General features: G+C 46.6%; 2 protein-coding genes across 2 annotated transcripts in view; one reads left to right on the top strand and one right to left on the bottom strand.

Moving 5' to 3' along the window:
* The window catches only part of Acss2 (acyl-CoA synthetase short chain family member 2), a 40,949-nt gene extending 34,696 nt beyond the window's left edge, over positions 1–6,253 (top strand). Inside the window, exons 11-18 of the mRNA XM_041670275.1 lie at positions 94–226; positions 308–364; positions 527–607; positions 1,674–1,782; positions 4,106–4,174; positions 4,518–4,694; positions 5,233–5,307; positions 5,440–6,253. Of these exons, the coding sequence (XP_041526209.1) occupies positions 94–226; positions 308–364; positions 527–607; positions 1,674–1,782; positions 4,106–4,174; positions 4,518–4,694; positions 5,233–5,307; positions 5,440–5,567 (829 nt within the window). The 3' untranslated portion in view covers positions 5,568–6,253. The remainder of the gene's footprint in view (positions 1–93; positions 227–307; positions 365–526; positions 608–1,673; positions 1,783–4,105; positions 4,175–4,517; positions 4,695–5,232; positions 5,308–5,439) is intronic.
* A 366-nt stretch (positions 6,254–6,619) lies between these two features.
* The window catches only part of Gss (glutathione synthetase), a 34,968-nt gene continuing 23,853 nt past the window's right edge, over positions 6,620–17,734 (bottom strand). Inside the window, exons 7-13 of the mRNA XM_041670276.1 lie at positions 15,783–15,863; positions 15,609–15,686; positions 13,830–13,896; positions 10,856–11,050; positions 10,326–10,407; positions 8,195–8,384; positions 6,620–7,131 (exon numbers count right to left, since the gene is read on the bottom strand). Of these exons, the coding sequence (XP_041526210.1) occupies positions 7,008–7,131; positions 8,195–8,384; positions 10,326–10,407; positions 10,856–11,050; positions 13,830–13,896; positions 15,609–15,686; positions 15,783–15,863 (817 nt within the window). The 3' untranslated portion in view covers positions 6,620–7,007. The remainder of the gene's footprint in view (positions 7,132–8,194; positions 8,385–10,325; positions 10,408–10,855; positions 11,051–13,829; positions 13,897–15,608; positions 15,687–15,782; positions 15,864–17,734) is intronic.

Here is a 17,734-nt window from a genome sequence, read left to right as displayed (position 1 = left end):
GGAACAGGGGAGGGGGCAAAGATTCTGAATGCATGTGTACTTTGGCTTCTGGTGGTACTCAGAACTGTCCTCTCTTCCACTCTCCTGCCCAAGGCATAGCCGGGCATCCTTGCAGGTGCTGGGCACAGTAGGTGAACCCATCAACCCTGAAGCCTGGCTATGGTACCACCGGGTAGTAGGTTCCCAGCGTTGCCCCATTGTGGACACCTTCTGGCAAACAGAAACAGTGAGTAAGGGATTCAGGAGGCTACAGCTTAGGGACAATATGGGAAAACCGATTCAAACCCCTGATCTCTGACTTCCACAGGGTGGCCATATGCTGACCCCTCTCCCTGGTGCCACACCCATGAAGCCTGGTTCTGCTGTGAGTAGAGTGCCCTGCTGGTCCTCGGCTTGGCAGAGGGTGGGGTTGGGGCTCTGGGCCTAGTAGAGACTGGGTGTTGGGCTGAGAGCTCTAAGGAACTTGGAAGTTGAGTCAGAGTTGCCTCATTCCTCTTCTTGGACTGTGCCTCTCGTCTGCTTTTAGTCCTTCCCGTTCTTTGGTGTAGCACCTGCAATCCTGAATGAGTCTGGAGAAGAGCTGGAAGGTGAAGCTGAAGGCTATCTGGTGAGAATCTGGGATCTTTGGGGAAGGAAAAGGGTCTGCTAATATACTTTGTTTTAGAGTGTCTAATCTTACTGTCCCTGGTAGCTGCTAAGGACAAATACAGTTGAGAGTTTGTCCTCCGCTGAAAGACACCAGTGGAAACCCTTCCTCTTTGTTACGTAGGCTCTAAAGGCCTTCTTGGAGTGTGTTCCCAGGCTCATGAGGATGCTTTTGTAGAGTCAGGAAGGCTTAGTCCCAGTTCTTCCTGAGACTCACATTTCTAGAGACAGGAGTCTTGGGGCACAAGGAACAGACATGCAGGCTCTGGAGTCAGACTGCCTGCCTGACTCCGAATCTGCCTCTTCTGTGACCTCAGACAAGTTGTTACCTAATGCCTTTGAATGTCATTTTCTCATTTGCAAAATTGGGTTAGAATATGTATAAATAATGGTACTTTATCTCCTATGTCTTATTGTATTAGACAATGCACAGGAAAGGGCTGGCTGGAGCTGAGCAGTCAGTGCTCACAGATGTTGGTGAAGTGCTTTCTATGCAGTACCTGTCAGATCCCATCCCATGTCACTTTTCCAAGTTCAAGTGGGAAACACAGGCAGGACTTGAATCTAAGCTTCCTTACTCAATCTAGAACTCTGCTGACACAGAATACTATTGATTAGAAATACTATGGATTATTCACTCATACAGGCTCCATTTTATATGACATTTTTGCCTTTAATAGGACCTGCTTTCCTGAGAAATCACCCAAAAGAAACCCCAATTCTCTAGATGTTTATTATTCACAGAACACACTGCTAGGCAATTTTCACATACTATTAATTTAACCCTTATAGTAACTTTTAAAATTTATTTAATTTACAGATGAGAAGTTCAGAGAAGCAAGGTTACTTACCTGAGGCCATATAGAATTGGGATTCCAAGCCAAGCTCATCCATCCCCAAACCCTATACTTTGCGCTATTCTCAGGGATGGCAGTTAGGGTGTTTTCCTTCAGGTTTAGCAATGCGATGGTTGTCTTCCCGTGAGACAGCTTGGAGGATCTGACCACTGTACCATCTGCACTCCTCAGGTGTTCAAGCAGCCCTGGCCGGGGATCATGCGCACAGTTTACGGGAACCACACACGTTTTGAGACCACCTACTTTAAGAAGTTCCCTGGCTACTACGTGACAGGAGATGGTGAGCCTTGGCTGTCCTGCCCAACCCCTCTCTCCAAAACATATACCTTCACTTTCCATTTCCGGAAGAGTTGGCCAGGGGTGAAGAGTAGAGAAAGGAATGTGCCCCGATGTCCACACCTGGTGTCCAGGAGAGCTACAGCATGGCTGGAAGAGTAGGGACGAGGGCTCACAGCACTTGTTGAGTGGTTCAGAGCACTGGCTGCTCCTGCAGAGGACCTGAGTTTGCTTCCCAGGACCTACGCCAGGAGCTCACAACCACTTCTAGCTCTACCTCCACGGGATACAATGCCCTCTTCTGTCCTTGGAGGACACACACAAGTGGACACACTCAAACATAGATACACACACACACACACACATATATATATAAACAATAAAGAATATTTTTTTAAAAAGAGCAGGAATGAGTGTTGCAGGGAGAATCTCAGCATGGTACCATCTGAGAATAGATTCTAGGGAAAACAGGCTCTTATTTTTTACTCTAGTGTTGACAGAGATGGGGCATGTAGAAATGGGTATTACTATGTCATGTTTGGCCTCATGTCTGGAGCCTGCTTGTCCATTGTCTGTCTACCGGTTTATCCATTCATCAGTACTTATTGGGTGCCTACTATGACCAGGCACTAATCTGATGAGCACATGGGATGTTACTGTGAATAACACTGTTAAGTTCTCTTATCTTATGGGGTTCACATTTTAGTAAGGAGGGGCCAGACAATAAACCAGTTTTATTGGTTACAATTTAGTCACAGGTAGAGATAAGTTCTGTGAAGAAAACAGTGAGATAGATAGGGTGGTCAGAGAAGGCTTCTCCAAGTGATCCTTGAGCAGAGGCCTGAGGGTTGAAAGGGGGTCAAGCATGGAGAAATCTACAGTAAGAGTAGTGTAAGAAACCACAATCCCAGAGAACTTAGACAACAATGCAGACACTAAGAGAGACTTACAAAGATCTCATCTACATGGGAAGTAGAAAGTAGAAAAAGACAAGATCTCCTGAGTAAATTGGGAGCATGGGGACTTTGGTGAAGGGTTGGAGGGGGAGAAGAGAGGCAGGGAGAGGAGCAGAGAAAAATGTAGAGCTCAATAAATATCAAGTAAAAGAAGTGGATACAACCTTGAACTTCACAAGGAATGAACTGAAGCCTGTGATGCTGAGTGAAGTAAGTCTAGGGAAGAATGCTTCATTAAGTTGGAAGATGGGTATTAGATAATACAGAGTCAAGTAGACGGGGTAAACAGCCTAGATTTTATTCAAAGCATAGTGGTAGGGCTGGGGTAGGGCTCAGTTGACAGAGTGCTTGCCTAAGCATGTACAAAATTCTGGTTTCTGTTCCCAGCACATTAAACTGGGCACAATGAAATTTCATCACTCAGGAGGCAGAAGCAGAATCAGGAATTCAGGGCCAACTTTGATACACAGTGAATCTGAAGCCTGCCTGGGGTGCATAAGACCCTGTCTTAAAAGGGGAGGGGAGGTGGAGATATAACTCGGTAGCAGCATGTTTGCCTAGCATACCTGAGGTCTTAGGTTTAGTCCTCAGTAACACATACATACGTACACAAACAATGGGGGGGGGACGGCTAATTAGTATCTGGAAAGTAATTTTTAATGTTCTAAAAATATACATGAGATTGGGTATATTACTTATTGCCATGGAACAAATTATACCCAAAGTTGGCAGCTTCAAATAACACATTTCTCATAGCTTCCTGAGGGTCAGGATCTGGGAGTGTCTTGGTTGGGTGGTTCTCAGGGTGTCTCATGGGTTATAATCAAGCTGTTAGTGGAGGCTGTAGTCACCGAGAAGTTTGGCTGAGCTTGGAGGGCCTATTTACATGCTGGCTCACATGAATTGAGGCAGGAGTCCTCAGGAATCCACTTGATGGGGGTGCTGGGAATATGGGTGCGTGGGTTCTAGGGCCTCTGAAAGAACAGTAAGTTTAGGCAGAATCTCTCCATAGGATTACTCACAGGACATCTGGCTAAGCCACAAATGACCCGAGAGAATATGACCAAGAAGGGAGCTAAAATGTCTTCAATAAGCGAATCTCAGAAGTGACATCTATCATGTCTGTCCAATTCTGCTGATCACATAGACTCATGAATGCTATGTAACGAGAAAGAGTTGTAGGGCTATAATACCAGGAGATGGAGATCATTGGGGCCATCCTGTAGGCTGGTTGCCAAGGTGAACAAAAGTGGAAGTAGGAAAACTTGTTAAAAGATTACCATAAGCTACTGTAGTAAGTTTGGCAGTTTTTATAACATAAATCGTGTACCCTGCTGTAGGGTATTTACTGTGTTGAATATTTCTTCCCAGGCTGCCGCCGGGATCAGGATGGCTATTACTGGATCACTGGCAGGATTGATGACATGCTCAATGTATCTGGTGAGAGCCCCTATCTCCTCCCATTTCATTAGCTCTTTCCCCTTACAAATCCTAGCAAAGACTTCAAAGAGAGAGCAAGGACTATCCCATTTTGAGGCTCTGGTATAGCGTTTGTCATTCAGTCCTGGCCCCGGGTTGTGGAGGAAAAGTATAATGCGTGCTAGGATATGCCAGGCAAGGATCTAAGATGGTCGAGACAGGCTCGGAGGTGTGCCATGGGGAACAGTGAATGAAAGCCTTCCTTATTGGACCAGATTAGGTCAGGCCTGTGGGTGCAGATGGAGCATGAGCTGGGGCAAGGAAGGACGAGATCCCTCTCACGCATTTCCCTTCTCTTGACAAGGACATCTTCTGAGTACAGCAGAGGTGGAATCGGCACTTGTAGAACATGAGGCTGTGGCAGAGGCAGCTGTGGTGGGCCACCCTCATCCCGTGAAGGGCGAATGCCTCTACTGCTTTGTCACCCTGTGTGATGGCCACACCTTCAGCCCCACTCTCACTGAGGAACTCAAGAAGCAGAGTAAGGAGCTTCCTTGGGCAGGAACTGAAGGATCTGCAAGTTACTGGGGAGAGGCTACAGCAATCTAGAGACTCCAGGAGTCCTGTGGGGTGGCTGGTGTCTTCCCACTTAGTCTCCACACACTGGGGTAATACTCACGAGTTTCAGAAAACTTTCTCTGTGTCACCACCGGGATCAGTGCTTAAAACGCTTTATCCCTTTTAATTCCTATAGTTACCTTCACGAAATAGATCCTGTTGTTACTCTAGTTCTAAAGATGAAGAGACTTCAGGTGCACAGAAGTTAAACTACTTGCTCAAGGCTATGCTGCCAGGGTCTGACTCAAACTTTAGCAGATTCTAGGGACAAAGTTCCATGGACATGGATTAAAATAAAACAAAGGAGTAAAGAGAACCGTGTTAAGAAAGCCGGGAACAGTAAGCTTCAGAGTGACTCTAGGCAGAACTTTGAAAAAGAAACAGCTGGGGAAGCAAAGCCATAGCTTCAGGAAGTCTGGCTAAAGGCACTAAAGAAATGCTTGATAATTTGTTGGTTCCAGTTAGAGAAAAGATTGGCCCCATTGCCACACCAGACTACATCCAGAATGCACCTGGCCTGCCTAAAACACGCTCAGGTAAGTTCAGAGTCCTCCAGGGACTGGGACGGGCTAAAGCCCAGTGGTGGCTGGTGTGTGGTTGAAAGTCCTTAAAAGAGCAGGGATCAGTCAGCATTGTTACCAATTAATAAGAGGTGTGTGGGTTACCAGGCAAAATCATGAGGCGAGTACTCCGGAAGATTGCTCAGAACGACCATGACCTGGGGGACACGTCTACAGTGGCGGACCCATCTGTCATCAATCATCTCTTCAGTCACCGCTGCCTGACCACCCAGTGATCATGACTCTTGTCCAGGATTTCCTTGTGCTTGGCTCTCTGAACTTCTACCCATCCGCCCTGCCCTGCCCAGGAGTACAAGAGCCAATGCTGGCTGACACTTCAGCTGAAACTAGGGAGACAGTTTCCTAGACTAGCGGGTAGAAGGGTCAGGGCACAGGTCAACTTCAGACTGATATGCTCCTAGACCACAGAGAGGTCTCCAAGCCCAGGGCAGAGACTCGACACCTGTCCTCAACCACGGTGAGCTACTCAGAGTGAGGGCCTCCACAGAAGCAGGGAAGTAGCTCTAACCTTTTGAGCTTTCTGGAAAGCACCAGTTCTTATCTTGGGCAAGCCCAAGCCTTTAGAAATGACAGTTTGTGAGTCTATGAATAATTATTTTTTAAAATTCCTTGTTGTTTCTGTTCCGAGTCTGAATTCCTTGCCAGATGGTAGCACTGTCTGCCCATTTGCTCTGGAGACTGTCCTGGTGGGTTCAGTCTGCAGCGTGTTTTCCTATCAGCTGCTTCATTGAGAGAATGAGATATGCTCTGTTCCCAGAACCAAGGGAGTAACCTTCCCCGTCCTGCCCCACGAACAGAAGAACCCTGCCCACCGGGGGCACTCTTGGTGAAACTCTTCTTGTACCCTTTGTGCTCAAGACTCACTGTTGAAGGAATAAAGTTTATGAGCTCAAGAAGAGAACTGGTTTCTGGGCATCTGTGTGTTCGTTAGCTGCTCTGATGTGTGTAGCAGACGGGAAGAGGACTTCTATTCTCCAGACTGCCCCAGAACCCTGTATTTGGGCAGAGCCGGGTGAAGCTTCACTCTCAAGACTTCTGATAAACCCCAAGCCAAGAGTATTGAAGCCAATTCACAACTATGACGTCACATCAGGGGTACTCTTCCTGTCTTGACCCCACTGTCCTCTGGAAGCTTTAGCAAGTGACTAAGGATTAGGACTTCAGGGTCTCTTCTACAGGAGACCCCCAGTACAACCCAGTCACCTTTCCTGCATATCCACCCAGGGCTGCCTCCTCCCCGTGGTCCATGAGACAATGAATCACTGAATCAGCATCGTTGCTTTATTTAGGGCAGAGCTGGGGAAAGTCTATGCCTTCTCCCCTGCTCCTCAGTCCTACTCCAAGCCAGGCACTGGAACCCCTGGAAAGGCTCATGAGAGAGTAATGAAGACCTGCAGGGCTTATGGCCTTTACTTCAAGCAGCTTCTCCCCACACTCTCCAAGATCTAGGGACCTCCAGAATCATAGCTTTTGTAGTCCTCAGACAGAAGGCCGAGAGAAAGTACCCAGATTTTCCCTTCCCTGAAGACCCTGGAGGTCTATAGAAGAGACAAGCTTCCTTAAGGTGGGGACAGGGGTAGCCCCTCAGGAATTAGGAGAGGAATGCCAAGCACAGGGGATAGAAGGTCTCTCGATTGAAGTTCCACGATGTGCCCTCACACAGGGTAGGGGTTGTCCAGGACTGCTACTCCTGCAGCCACGCCTCCATCTGCATGCTCAATGGCTTTGGTTCGAAGCAAGTGCCCCACGTGCTTGTTCATCACAAGGGTCGTTCCCTGTCTGTAGAAATGGGGTCAGGAGACACAGCATTAGGAAGCCAGGCCTTTTCTGATCCTACCTGGCTGGCAGACTGGACGGGGCTACGTTTAAGAAGTGCTGTGACATTAGAGTCAGATTGGAATTGCATCCTAGTTTAGAAATTATTAGCCTTGAAGTTTCCTAAAAATGCTCTTAATTTAAAATTGAGAAATACTCCTTATATACAAGATGGCCATTTGGATTAAATAAAGCAAGCAAAGCATACAGCATGGTTCAGGTGTACATTTATGTCCTGGGCTAGACACTTCCTGTGGTGACAGTAAGAGCAGGGTAGGGAGAGTAGCAGGTAAACGTGGCAAGTGGTTAGAGGGGTTTGAGGAAGGGCAAGGCTGTGGTAGAGGGCATGGAGCATTTGCTGTCTTTACCGTGTCCTGACCTTAAAGGATTTTGCAGGAAGTTGCATTAGGGACTTGATTTTTACCAATTTTAAAGTTCTCTTTTCTTTTCTTCCTTTCTCTCTTCTTTATTTGAAATAGGGTCTCACTATGTAGCCTTTGAGGTCCAGGAATTCCCTAGCCTCTAACTCATAGATATCTGCCTGTCTGTCTCCTAAGTTCTAGGACAAAAGGCATACACTACCGGGCCCACTTTCTTCTTGATTCTTAGTATTCAAGTCTAAATCCAGAAGCCTCTCAGTACTTCAAAGCCACTGAACCCCCTCCTCTCTCTCATCTTTCCCTGGAATCCCTATTGGTTTTAGAGCTGGACCCAAACTTTCATATTTCCTGGAGTCTCCTGTTCCTTCTTGCCAGTATCTTTTCTCAGTCCTCTTCGTACCACACACAATGTCTTTTACAGCTTAAAACATGTCTCTCCTAGGATTCTCTTGTTAGCTCTGTGGGCTGGGTACATCCTGGGTCCTTGGCCTTACTTAACAGACAAGGAAACACATAATAAAACTAGGACTTGGCAGAGCTGAAACTGCAGCCCAGGACTCATGACTCTATTCAAGGTTCATTCTGTGCTTTCTTGGCTGGCACTCTTGTAGGGAAGTAGTAGGAGGAGCTGCTCCTGACTGGCTTACCTGACATAGACTCCAAAAATACCCAGTTCTGAGATGCACTGGACCACGTGGGCAGGGCTGCCAGGCCGCAGGAGGCAATTCCCAAAAGGTTCAGGCTCAATCTTCTCCATGAGGATGTAGGAAGCCCTCTCCTCGCTGTCCTTCAGCTGCTCCAGAGCTTGTACCATTTCCTCCCCATACAGGTTATTACCTGCAATTAAAACGGCCCATCACACAGACCAGGAAATGTCACCTTAACAAGAAAGTCCTTATGCAAGTGAACACACCCATCACCACACTGTTCTGCCTGCTTTGCACATCCATGGATATTTCTCTTCAGTCACCATTACTGGTTCCTTCTCTTTCTTAACTGTTGGGGTTCTCTGGGCGTGGGGAGATGGCTCAGTCTGTATCGTATTTGTTGTTCAAGCACAAAGAACAGAGTTCAGATCCCCAGCACCCACATTAAGCTAGGTGTGTGTGTGTGTGTGTGTGTGTGTGTGTGTGTAACACTCTCTCCTAGTGCTGGGGAAGTGGAAGGTGGAGACAGGGGGATCCCCAGAGCTTGCTGGCTAGCTGCTAGACTAGTTAGCTGGTGAGTTCCAGGTTCAGTGACAGGCTATTTAAAAAAAAAAAAAAAGGCGGAGAGCAATAGGGAAGACACTGGATGTCAACCTCTGGCATCTACATGTATGCACATATGTGAATATGCACACACAAGTGCACACACACATAAACACAAAGATGTTGAGGTTCTCTAGGAATTCTCTACCCTTGTTCTGTCCTCTATGTACTTCTGTTCCTAAGGTTTCATCCACACTGTATAAGTTATATCCCAAGTCTTTAATTCATGCTCTTCTAGAAATCAAAAGCATACATCTCAGGTCTCTACTGCAATATCCACATGGAAATCTGTTTCTGCTAGAACTTGCTTCTCCTGAATCTTCCTACTCCTAATAAAATGAAAAGCATCCCTGAGTCCTATTTAAGTTCACACTCCCTGTTATCTAAGTTACTAACTCAGAAAAGTCTCCATCCATGTTCTCTATGGTCATAACCCTAGTCTGGGTCATGGGCCTTCTTGACAATGGTGTCAGCCTCCTTCCATGGCCCCTCTCAGTCCAATAAACCTATGAAGGCTGAAGCACTAAGCATTACAAGTTTTCATCACTGCTAAACTACTTGTCTCCTGGATGGCCCATGTGTCCCTTCCCTGCTTGAAACTTTAATGGCTTCCTACCTCAGTTATGACAAAATGCAGTTTATAGCATGTATCTGTGTCTGACTGTGTGTTCACCTGTGTATATACATGTAGAGACAGACAACCAATATTAAAGTATCTTCAACTGTTCTCTACCTTATGTTTTGAACAGGTTCTCTCACTGAACCTGGAGCCCACTGTTTCAGCTAGACTGGCTAGCCAGTGAGCCTCCAGGATCTGCCTTTCTCTGCCCCACACCCCCAAGTCCTAGAGGCAGAGATGCTTGCCACCGTGCTGGGCTTTACAGTGGGAGCAGGGGTCCTAGAGGCAGACATGCTTGCCACCGTGCTGGGCTTCCGGTGGGGGCAGGGGTTCAGTGCTTGCACAGTAAGCACTTCATTGACTGAGCTACCTCCTCAACCCCAAATTTCCCCAAATATTTTCAGTACTCCTTATAATCGGGTCTCCAATAGCCATGCCCAGTCCAACTCTAGCCTCACCATTCCTTATTAACCTCTAGTCCAGTCCGTGTTTTCATGGCCTACTGCTTTTGCTTAAATGGTCTTCAGTTTAGAATTGATCTTTCCCCTTTCCTACCAAGAAAACTCCCACCTGTCCCTTCAGACCCAGGTGGAAAATCAAGTTTGTACGGCAGACATGATCCCTGCCCTCAAGAAGATGACAGTAAACAAGAGTACAGCCAGGTAGTCCCTTAGACCTCAGAACGCACCCATTCTGTTCCTCTATAGTCTGCCCACAGACATCTCAACCTAAGGTTGTCCAAATTCTCCAGTGTGGTTCATCCGGGCCCCTTGTACTCCACAGTGCTGGGAGATATGCTCTACTCTACGCAGGGATCTGTGTGGTTTTCTCTTGTAACCATTAAGCCTGAGACTGTATCCACTAGCAAATGCCCTTCACTGGGCAGTTCTACAAAGGAGATCTACCTACCTCCACCCTCTCTCTGGGGCTTCAGCACAAAGTGGCTAGGAGCAGCAAGGGCTTCAGCAATGGCCCGGTCCCCTTCTTCACCCTGAGAGCAGGCAGAAAGTAGTCACTAGAATTCAGATTGAGTCAGCTGAGGTCCTAGTGGTCATGCAGGGTGGCATCAGCGGGAGGGACAGCAGGGGAAATCATCTTAATTCCTTTAGGCTAGACACTCCAATATGGATGTGACCCTTAACTCCCTTGCAGCACTAAACATAGAACAGGCTCTTTAGGACTCTGCAGAGAGCCTGGAGAGTGGGTACCGATGTTCCCTAATTCACCTTAGTTGTTTCCCTGGGTTTCCATCCTTATCGTCACCATTGCTGAGGAATGGATTTTAGCTCCCAGATTCTGGTCTCAAGGCTCAAGTGTTCTCCAGAGCACCAAGGATGTAAGTCATGCCAGCCATAATGCCAACTGCACTGCACCCTTCCCAACACATTTGGGTCCAGATCTTTGCTATATGGCCTAAGGTAGGAAAAAACACTACATACCATGTCCAATGAATAGAGGCCAGCAAAGGTGGCACGGAGGCGGGCCACAGCCTCAGGCTGGCCTGGGAGCAGCATTTCCAGCAGGCCCACCCTGCTCAGTTCCTGCTGCACCTTCTTGGTCCCAGCCAGCTGTGTGGCAATGTCCGGACACTTGGCAGCACATGATCTCTCTAGCAGTAGGCGTGCTTCCCAGTTCTACAGAGGCAATGAGACCAAAGGGCCTTTACTGGATAGGTGCCAGACACCGTGCCTTTTCATCTTCAAGCTGGTTATCATTGCAACACCCTTGGGAGGCAGATGTGACCTCTCAGTCCACAGGAGTCTTGCCTTTAGGGAGTTTGTGATCTAGCAAACTAATACAAGTTCATAATTAAATGGAAAATTACTAACGAGGAGGGACAAGGGCTCACTGTGCAGCCTTGTCTGGTCTGAAACTTGCTATGTACATAGAACAGGCTGGCCTCAGATTCACAGAGATCCACCTGCTTCTTCCTCCAGAGTATTGGCACTAAAGACACAGGCCACCACATTCAGCAGAAGACATTTTCTAAGAGTATAGAAAAATTGGTGAGTTTTTCTCCCCCCATCCCTCTCTCTCTCCTCCAACTATCCTATCTCTTGAGACAGAGTCTCATTTGGTAGCCAGGCTGGCCTGTCCTCCTACCTCAGCCTTCAGAGAGCTAGGACATTTGTCGTTTTTAACAAGATTTGGTTGTGGAACCTGGGACTTGCAAACATCCGGCTCCAGCTTCCGGAGTGCTGGGATTATGAACACGTGCCACCACACCTGGCTGGAAGGTTTGAAGGGCACGGGGCACTTGAATATACTTAGCTTCTCATAATAAAATCCAACACTTAAAAATCTGGTTAACCATATAATCTTTAGCCTTTTATCAAATAAAAGTCCATTCCTTACCATGACCTACAAGACCCTGTGAGATCAAGTTCCCCATGGTTTTTCATTTCATGCTGCTGCTTCCAGCTACTCCCCCTAACTATTGACCCCCATGTTCTAGCCAAACAAGCCTGCAATTGTCAAATTTCATTCCTTCTTCAGGGCCTTTTATGTACGCTTTTCTTTTGCCCATGGATAGTCATATCTTTCTTATCCTCAAGTCTTCGTTCAGTCAATTTCCCCCTGACCATTATACTTAATGTGGGGTTCCCCACAACATCTAGCTTTTCATCCTGTTCTTTCGGTCAAAGCCAATTACCTCTCAACTAGGGATTCCCCCACCACCCTGCAAGCTGGGTATAGCATTACATATTTGATTTGTAATGCTAACAACTCAGGATATAGTATTACATATTGGTAATGCTATCACTCTGGTGCTTCAGCAGGGTCCTGAGCCCAAAGCAGGTCAGTTACAATCATGAGTTCCAGGGCAGCCTGGGCTATAGAATATAAGTCTGTCTCAATAAACATAGCAAAACCAAAACTCAAAAAAAAAAAAAAACTCATTTGTCTATTGTTTTCCTTCCTGACCCAGCTGTGTGTTCACTGTAAGAACCAGACCCTTGGTTTCTGCCTTGTTTTCTCTTGTGTCCCCACAGAAAGGCAGTTTCTGACACCTCCCAGGTACTCAGTATCTGTTATTGTTGCTCACTGAAGTGAAATTTGAGTAATTCCCTGACAAAAGGCAGCCTGACAGGTGAAACTCCCTGGAGAGTGGGTCCTCAGGCAAGCAGGATCAAGCGAACAAAGGCCTGCAGCTGGCTAATCACAAGTTGAATAGTCTTGTTGTGTTAGGAGCTTAGAATACAAGAGACAATCAGAGGATCAGAGGATAGTGCCTCTAAGCTCTGGTCCCCATTCTCAGGCACTGGGTAGAAAATTGCCCTTATCCAGATTACAGACACCTGTCCACAACTGGCTCAAGGCTGAGCCCCCACCCAATGCAATGCTCTCCACTGGAGTGGTTTCACCTGATCTTCACCAGTCAGCTAACTAGTGGTTTGAGTACCACCAGAAGCCAAAGTACACATGCCAGAAGGCGGCCCTGGATCTCCTGGAACCGGAGTTACGGAAGTTATAAACTGCCAAGTGGTTGAGAACCAAACCTGCGTCCTCTACAAGAGCAGTAAGTGCTCTTAACTGCGGAACCTCTCCCCAGCCCTTATTTTTTTAAATCCAGGAAAGCAGATGCTAACGGGGAGAGAAAAACGGCATACTCAGAAAGCAATGGTCTGAGAGTCAGAATCCTGGGGAGTTCTTGTGGGATTTTAGACAAGCCTCTGCATGGCTCCCAGCCTTAGTTTCCTCATCTGTGTAATAGGGATAATTATAAGTCTCACAGGATAGTTGTTAAGAGTTAAATAAAATGTGTAGAAAGTAATTTTTGAAACTACATGGAGGTTAGCAGGATGAGGTAATATCAGGATTGCCATGAACATAAATGAGAACATGATAAAACAAACAAACAAAAACCTTTCTGATTCAGATAGAGGAGAGATAAGGAAAATAAAAGTGGTCAGGAGAGCTGGGGATGATGACTCACGAGGAGGCTAGAGTCGGGCTGGGCTACAAAGGAAGACCTTGCTCCTCCCCATCCAAAGAAAAAAGCCACAGAAAAGAACAAAGAAAGGTAGGTGGGTGGTTGGCCTGGAACTCTTGCATCAGCTAGTGAGGGCTTACTTCCCATCTCTTCCCAGATCTTTGTTCAAAGCTGTGAAACTCAACATTGCACCATGGAGGTCAGCAGTGCTACTGGGGGTCTTCCTCTTAGGAAGATGTTTGTTCGCCACACATCTCCAGAAAATGTGTGAATGGCTAACACACCACAGACAGACTCTGAAGGACTCAGAGCCTGAAGATCCAGTGCAGGGGAAGGGAACGAAGCCTGCAAGGAGAAAGGCGTTCCCAGGAGCTGTCCCCTGAGCAGAAGGCAAGCAGAGTGGTGACGCCCGAGCTGGGTTTCTGTGGAGCTCTGGTAGGCCTCTGCGGGGAGAAACTGGCCTAATAGAAAATACCAACCTGTGGATTATACTGACTGGGCATGTAGCCATCTCGGAAGTAAACCACAGCAACTTCCTGGTCATCCCTGTAACACAGGATAGAAAAAGCTTCTGAGCGAAATCCTTACTGATGTGTTCGATAGGTCAGTCTATTTCAGGGTACATCAGAGTATCCGTGGCAGTCCGTAAGGCAAGCCTGGGCAGGGTTTGCTAGAATTAGTGAAAGCAGAAAGCTAGTACGTCTCTCGAAAAACCAAAAAAAATAAAAAAATAAAAATAATAATAAAAACAGGTGTGCACACTTGGGAGGCAGAGGCAGGCGGATCTCTGTGAGTTCGAGACCAGCCTGGTCTACAAGAGCTAGTTCCAGGGCAGGCTCCAAAACCACAGAGAAACCCTGCCTCAAAAAACCAAAATAAATAAATTAATTAATTAACTAAATAAAATGAAATAAAAAAAACAGGTGTGCAGCACACAATGCTTTAGAATATTCTGGACCTAAAGTTATTTTAAGACGGCCACAGGGGCCAGACAGTGAAGGTACAGATCTTTAATCCCAGTACTTGGGAAGCAGAGGCAGGTGGATCTCTGCGAGTTCAAGGTTAGCCTGGTCTACAAAATGGGTTCCAGGACAGCCAGAGCTGTAACACAGAGAAACCTTGTCTTGAAAAACAAAACAACAACAACAAAATGAAACAAGAGGTTAGTATAGGTAAAATTAAAAACACATGGATCCAAAATTTTGAGTGAAAGAAACATATTGCCACAACCAGCAAAGCAGAATTGAATTTCATATTTCTACTGCTTAAAGAAGCAGAAACCAGACAGTCTAAAATTTCTTAAACCCGTGGTGGGGATGTGCAGAAACTTGACTCTGATTAAGATAAGTTCTTCCCCTTTCCCCTGGCCTATTTTATATTATCTAGTTTATCTAAAGAGAAAACTAGCTGCTTTGTGTTGTTATGATAACAGCCCATTTGGAAATATCTGAAGTGGGATTGTGAAAGTCCGTGGAGGCTCTTAACATTTGTGTTACTTTGTTTTTTGAGACAGGGCCTCTCATATCCCAGGATGATCTGGAGCTCACTTGGAAGCTCACCTGGTACCTGAGAATGACCTAGAACCCCTGATCTTCCTGCCTCCACTTCTCAAATGCTAGGATTATATATGTGTGCCATCAAGCCAGGCTACATTCTTTTAAGACAGGCTCTCACTATGTAGCTTTTTAGGTACTTAGAATTTCTATGTAAACCAGGCTGGCCTAGAACTCAGAGATCTGTCTGTCTCTGTCTCTGGAGTGCTGAAACTAAAGGCACGTGCCAGCAGGCCCAGCCCTGGCTAGGTCTAACTCTGTAAACTGTAGTGCACCCAAATATGTTGTACTAAAGCTACAGAGTGGTGGCCCATGGGAAAAAATAGGGCCTGGCTTAGAAGACAAAGCCAGGCTACAGACCAGACGGGTGAGAATTAGCTTATGCCCCTGCCTGCTCAGGCCTGTCTTGTCCAGTCACAAAGAGCAGCAGGAAAACTGTGAAAACCTCAGGGTGCTATAGGAAAGACTAAGGTCATCTTTAAGGACGATGCCCTCATCTAGAAGGTCAGCAGTTCTGACACACACACCCCGTTAGAGCAGAGCGTGGCTATGTATTTCTAAAGTTTCCTCCAAGGATGAGGTATTTCAGAAATTAGGAGAAAAGAAAACAAGTTATCATATTCCCAAAAGGAAAGCTCGTTAGTGATAGGAAGAAGCAAGAGAGGTTCTTAAGCAGCTGTCTGGTGGCTCTTTGGAGATGCTCACATGAACAGCCTTCGGTTCTGGTCTAGGGAACCCCTTTCAGCGACATCTTCAAATCTTCGCCGGATTACATGGATGTTCCTGGGAAAGAAGGGTGAGAATCAGAGGTACTGGGTGCAGTGTTTAGAGTGGCCCTCCCACCAGGGGCCACACCTGCACGTCTCTTCCTTCACTTGCCTGTCCAGTAGCTCATTCTCTACGGCACGCTGGTCAAATATGTTCCTTTCTTTCTCTTGAGCGATCAGTAGTACCACAGCACTGGAGAGAGACAGCAGAAGTGAGCAGGGGCTGCTACCGAGCTGGTCCTTCCTGCCACTCCCTTAGAGCAAGGTCAGAGCACAGCTGCTCAGGTAGCCCTGAGGATGCAGGCTGCAATCCCAGCACTTGGGGTGGGATGGGGGCAAGAGGATCGTGACTTTGAGGTCAGTCTGGGCTAGCAAGAACCTGTGTCCAAGCAGAAAGGAAGGAGTGAGGAGGTGACCCAGTCAGTAAAGGGCTTGCCACGCAAGCATAAGGACCAGAGTCTGAGCTCCAGAACACACACACACACACACACACACACACAAAGCTAAGCAGCCTGTCTGTCATCCCATCACTGGGAAGCGGAAATAGGGGATTCCCTAGAGCTTGCTGGCAAGTCAATCTAGCCAGATTGGTGAGCTCCAAGTTCAGTGAGAGGCTGTCTCAAAACTAAGATGGAGAGATATTGAAGAAGACAGTAGACATTTATCAGGCCTCCACATGCATGTACACACAAGACAGACAGACAGACAGAATATAGTTCCCTGCAAGAACAGATGCAGCCTCAAATTAGGATTGCCTGAGGCAACAACACATTTCTTTAAAACAGGAACTGGGGTGGGGAGAGGAGGCATCTCTTATCTGTTCTCTAGTGGGAGATGAAATATTGCAATGATATCAAATGTCTGTACAACTTAAAATTTAGATTTAAAACCATCTAACCTCACCCATTTTTTCCCTAGAAGCCATCTTGAGCCATGTAAGATGGCACACTCTTGTGATCCCAGCACTCAGGTCATGAAGGCAAGAGAATTAGGAGTTTAAGACTGGCCTGGGCCAGTGATGGAACATGGCTTTAATCCCAGCACTTGGGAGGCAGAGGCAGGTGGATCTGAGTTCGAACTGGTCTACAAAGTGAGTTCCAGGACAGCCAGGACTATATGGTGGGGGTGGGGGGAAACAAAACTTTGTTTTAAAAAACAAACAAATAAACAAAAACAAAAAAGAGAGAGAGAGAAACTGGACTAGGCTGCGTGAAACCCTATCCTAAAACAAGCAACAGAAAACCTAATACAATAATACAGCGATTCGAAAATCTGTCTAGGAGAATAAACACTGAGGAATGTTTTGTAAATGAACGACAATGCTGGGGTCAAGGCTGGGGTCTGACTCCATTATCAGACAGTAAAGAATATGATCCAAGAGTGGAGTTCTTACATGAAAAAACAAAAGAGCTAAGCGGAACCCTCCAGAGGCAACTACAAACAAGGCATCACCTCTGGGGACTGCTCAGCCCTTCGGTGATGTCCACAGAGCCACATTTGGTCTCACAGTATTATTCATGGGATCACTAAGGCATATGGGCCTCTCTGTTTATCTAAAAGTTTCTTAAAGAAGCAGAGGCTTGAACACTCAGGGAAAAGCTTATACCAGTTAAGATATCCTCAGTGTTAAACACAGGCTCTTCCTCCCCACAACTAGAGTCATGAGACTGGTGTTTTACAGTACCAAACGCCCTTTCTGCTATGGCTGCTCTGTTTTGTGCCATGGCTTTTTGCTCAGACACTGGGAAGTCCAGACTTTGACTTAGTATTCTAAGCGTATATTCTGACCTCTGTATTGGCCCTTCATCCACCTCTGCTCTTTCCAACCTCAGCTGACCGTCTTAGTCTAAACCGTGTTCACCTGACCTCTTTCTACTTGGCTAAATACTCTTCCAGCCTGCCTCAATTCAAGAGGACAGATAGGACATTTAAACTGAAAACTGACTTTAAGCTAGGATCTGCAAGACAACATGGAAGTGGTTTCTCAGAAGCCATCTTGCCTTGAGAGGTCCAAGGGCCAAAGGCCTTGCTCTTCCATTTTGTTCCCTGAACCACTCTGCTCTT

This window comes from Microtus oregoni, unplaced genomic scaffold (genome assembly GCF_018167655.1).
Source record: "Microtus oregoni isolate MIOR12 unplaced genomic scaffold, Mior012 000020F_ref0000438, whole genome shotgun sequence".
In the NCBI taxonomy this organism is placed as follows: domain Eukaryota; kingdom Metazoa; phylum Chordata; class Mammalia; order Rodentia; family Cricetidae; genus Microtus; species Microtus oregoni.
Note: the sequence above shows the minus strand (reverse complement) of the source record. Positions and strands in the feature narration are given on the sequence as shown.